Genomic DNA, 4,500 nt, shown 5'->3' with positions numbered 1-4,500 from the left:
GGGGGAGGGGGCGGGGGGCGGGGGGAGGGGGCGCGGGGAGGGGACGTCGGAAGAAAGAGGCCGAAGACGGACAAGAGGAGGCTTCTGTGAAATCATCACCACCCTTTAGATCAATCAAGGGAGGATGCTTGGAGGTAGGGGCCGGATGTGAAGCCAGGTTTTGACCCGAATGATTTTCTCCATAGGTGCCCTGATGATCAGATCTGAGGAAGCGGGCTTCGTGGTGATAACGGGGGTGATGAGCAGGAGATATCTCTGCATGGACTTCAGAGGCAACATTTTTGGATCTGTGAGTTTCCTTTTTGTGCTGGATAATTATTTGCAAATAATTATCTCATTGCTCTGGCAAAATGTAGAATTTTATAGCTTGAAGACTCCACTTGCGGATCACCTTGGTGATGGTTTCACTGAGTACTTTTTTCCATCTAAGTATCAAATGCTCAGGTTTATACAGCTGAGGTGTGAACCCGGGCCATCTGGCTTCGGAGCATCTGGGCTCTCAGTCTCTAGTCCGACCTGCCCTCCGGTCCCCAGTTTTTAACTAGCACAGCACCTTGTCTGCAGCCCAGGTCCTCAGGTCACATCCGTTCATGTTGGAAAGTCCATCAGAAAGAAAGGGTGAGAAGCCACTGGGGTCTCGTGATCTTGTTACTAGACATCCTTGACCTTGGGCAAGTCCCCTATTTCTCTCCCCTTCCGTTTCCTCACCGGGGGAAAAAGTGGGATGGAGCGTGTGCCCTGCGGGGCTCCCCCAGATCAAGATCTGTAACGAACTCCCTCGCCCCCCCCCCCAGCTGTGATGGCTGGTCTTTTGGATTGGTGAGCAAGGGCTTTCCCAAACTACAGGGCGCGGGATATTCCAAAGCGCGGGGGCACTGGACGGAAGCAGGGCTGTGCATCTCAGAAGCTCCTCCCACCAGAAATTCCAAGAGAGCGATTGCTTTCTGTTTTACTTACTGCCGTTTCTCAGCACCCACCATAATAGTATCTGGCCCAGAGCAGATAAATATCTGTTGAACAAATATAGATAAATAAGTACATAGATACCTGTTGACCGCATATAGGCATATACAGAGTCCTCATCTGTAAAATACTTACTCCGTGGACTTCTGAGGATTAAAGGACGTCCTACGTAAAGGCCCTATTAGCAGGCACTCAGCAAAACGCAGCACCAGTGGGTGGCGGAGTGAGGTCTCACGTAGGCCACCTGGTGATGAAGTTCTTGCCCCTAATTCCCAAACTCGGGTCCGCCTCCGAGGGGGAGTCCCCTCACTTATGTGTGGCCCTGCAAACCCCAGCCCGCCTTCGTCCAGGTGAGGAGACGGACCGAAGCCACCTCTGAGCCAAAAACAAACGGCAGAGAGAGGGCAGGCCTCCGTCCGGAAAGCAGACGGAGGCGCCGGCTCCGCCCGGCCCGGCCCCAGGCAGCCAAGTGCCGGCGGCGGGTCCCCAGGCGGGGCCGCGAGGTCCCCAAGGCTGTGTCCCCACCTGCCAGTCGTAGCCGCCGTTTGGAAGTGAGTGGAGATCACCTCTGCTCAGCAGGGCACGAGGGGGTTAAAGGCAGGGCCCGAGTAGAGGGGGTGGGAGGCTCGGGGTCCCGGGGCGGCGCGGGTCCCGTCCAGCCCCCCGAGGGCTTCGGCCTCACCCGGTCGCCCCGCCCCGCCTGCAGCATCACTTCAGCCCCGAGAGCTGCAGGTTCCGGCAGCGCACGCTGGAGAACGGCTACGACGTGTACCACTCGCCGCAGCACCGCTTCCTCGTCAGCCTGGGTCGGGCCAAGCGGGCCTTCCTGCCGGGCACCAACCCGCCCCCGTACGCGCAGTTCCTGTCGCGCAGGAACGAGATCCCGCTGCCCGACTTCGCCACCGCGCGGCCCCGGCGCCACACGCGCAGCGCGCACGACGCTGGGGACCCGCTGAGCGTGCTCAAGCCGCGCGCCCGCGCCACGCCCGCGCCCGCCTCCTGCTCCCAGGAGCGGCCCAGCGCCGAGGACAGCGGCCCTGCGGCCAGCGACCCGCTCGGGGTGCTCCGCGGCCACCGGCTGGACGCGCGCGCCGGGCCGGGGGGCGCCGAGCGCTGCCGGCGCTTCCCCAGCCTCGCTTAGGGCGGCCCAACTCGGAAAGCCGAACCGTCTGGGGCGCGGGCTGGAGGTGGGGCGAACCGGCTCCCCTTCCTCCCTCAGCGGGAGGTCCCCGGGGGACTGCCCTTGGAGGCCGGAGGGCTGGAGCCCCTCGCCTTCCTCCCCCCACCTGGACGCGCTCCCTTGGGAGAGAAGGGGTTCCCTCACCCCCAGCCCTTCCTCTTCCCTCTCCTCTCCTCTCCATCAGTCTAGCATTAAGAACAGGGGCTGAGCGAGTTGACCAGCCGGGAGGTGAAGCGGGGGGGCCCAAGCCGGCGGCTTCTCCACCGCCCCCTGCTTTGTGCCATCTGCCTGGACCCTGTTGGCAGGGTTTGAGTTTGCAACCTTGCCCTGGGGGATTAACAGCTCGACTGAGCAAAACCCATGAAAAATCCTAACCTCAAGGCTTCCTTCTTCCTTAAGCATCTCTGGAGAAGGGCCGTCAACAAGACTGGGGGTAGGCTGGTCAAAACTTAGCCAGGATGACCACCCGGAGGACGGAGCAGGGATCAAGCCAGAGACACGAGCTCCTTACAGGATGGCCCCTTGCCCTGCTCTGTCCCTCTGTGCAGCCAAAGCCCGGCCCAGAGCGACCCTGCTCTGCCCACGTGGCCCCTGCCTCTTGGCCCCACCTTTGGCTTGAGTGAATTGGGCCTGAGGAGGAGTTTCGGTCTTGGCTCCCGAAAATCTACCCTGCTAGGATTTGCTTTTCAAAATGGAAATAAATGCAAACTCTCCCAAGAGGCCCTTAATCAAGCCTCTGCTTTCAGGTTGAGTGGTGATCCATTCTGGATGAATTAGACAAATGTTGCAAGGAGGGGCCTTGTGACAACGGGGCTGCTCTGGGTTGGGTTTTTGTGCCAATTGTGTCCTTTTGTGAAGTGGCATCGGGGATTCCGGGGAAAGAAGTCCAACCACCAGGGATCACAGTGTAGGAGTCAGGAAAAGCCAGCACTGTCAGCTCTTCACCACGACCGCAACCCGCCCTGTAGCCGTGGCTAGAGGCTTAGCTAAAACACTCCTAGGCGGGCGTGTCTGGGTCTTACTCCACTTAGACGTTCTGCGGGCACCAAATGAAGAGAGCTTTCGGTCCCAGGAGCCCCAGCACTACCCTGAGGAAAACCAACCCTCACTCACAGAACAGCTGAGCACCAGGCGGGGCAGGGGGTGGGGGTGGGGCGGGGGGACTGATGACGTCGTCATCCTCGGGGGGGCCCCATTTCCTACCTCTATTTAAATGGCCACCTGAAGAGCAGAAAATGAACAAAGCAGAGGGGATGTGAACAGCAGCTCCCTGCCAGTCACCTCACCCAGCCTTAGAAACTGCCATCACACACCCAGCCTTAGAAACTGATCCATTCTTTTACTTATGAGAGAAACATTGGCCAACTGCTCTCACCTATGGTTTTAGGCTGATCTTGAAGGATGAGTTCCTATTTCAAAACACTCAGACTATGTATAATAACTATATAGCAGTGCATGGCAACTATTTTCTTTATAGTTTTCATTTTCCGTTCGAGATATTATAGTGTTTAAAAGCTACTGGAAACCTAAATGGAAAGGACTTCGGCAGAAAACTGGTTCATTGGGGTTTTCTCTCTGGCAGAGCTAAGAGAGCCTCACAATGTCTTATGTCACTTAGCACGTGGCAATATTTATTTATTTATTTGGAAGATTTTTGCCTATCGCTCTGTATTTATGGATATTTATAAAAATGTAACCCCACCTTTTTCCTTTCTTCTTTTAAAAAAATAAAATTTATCTCGCTTCTCTTAGCTTTTCCTTTTTGTATTACTACACAAAAGTGCATCGAAATCTGAGAATAAAAGGAATTATGGGAGGAATTATGGAAGGGGAGCACTGGGAAAATCTAGAGAGAGCAAAGTTGACAAATTTCAGAATTTTTAAGTATTCAAGGTTTTTTCCATACACAAATGAACTCAGCAATTTTGCCTATTTCAGACAGAATTATTGAAAACAAGGAAAAAATTTTAATCAATACTGGATTTCTGATAACTCTAGCTTGTGCTTCCTTTAAAGAGAGAATTTTTTTTTTTTTTTTTTTTTTTGAAAAATACCCACAGACACAGCCACATCAAGATCCCAGGAAACTTCTAAAGAAAGATGACACATTCCAGGCTCTGGAAGAAATAAGGGGAAATGGCCCACAGTCAAGAGAAAATTCAATCACTAGAAACCAACCATTAGATGACCCAGATCTCGGAATTAGCAGCAGGAACTTTAAAGCAGCCATTATAAATATATTTAAGGGTTTTAAAGGAAGGAATGGTAATAAGGAACATATAGATCAGGAATCTCAAAAGAGAAAAGAAATAATAAAAAGAACCAAGTAGAAATCAAAAATTGAAAGATACAATATC

General features: G+C 53.9%; 1 protein-coding gene across 1 annotated transcript in view; it reads left to right on the top strand.

Moving 5' to 3' along the window:
• The window catches only part of FGF23 (fibroblast growth factor 23), a 7,978-nt gene extending 5,874 nt beyond the window's left edge, over nt 1-2,104 (top strand). The window contains exons 2-3 of the mRNA XM_024128979.1: nt 186-289; nt 1,670-2,104. Of these exons, the coding sequence (XP_023984747.1) occupies nt 186-289; nt 1,670-2,104 (539 nt within the window). The remainder of the gene's footprint in view (nt 1-185; nt 290-1,669) is intronic.
• The last annotated feature ends 2,396 nt before the right edge of the window (nt 2,105-4,500 follow it).

Source organism: Physeter macrocephalus, chromosome 6 (genome assembly GCF_002837175.3).
Source record: "Physeter macrocephalus isolate SW-GA chromosome 6, ASM283717v5, whole genome shotgun sequence".
In the NCBI taxonomy this organism is placed as follows: domain Eukaryota; kingdom Metazoa; phylum Chordata; class Mammalia; order Artiodactyla; family Physeteridae; genus Physeter; species Physeter macrocephalus.
This window is presented reverse-complemented; position numbering and strand designations above follow the sequence as displayed.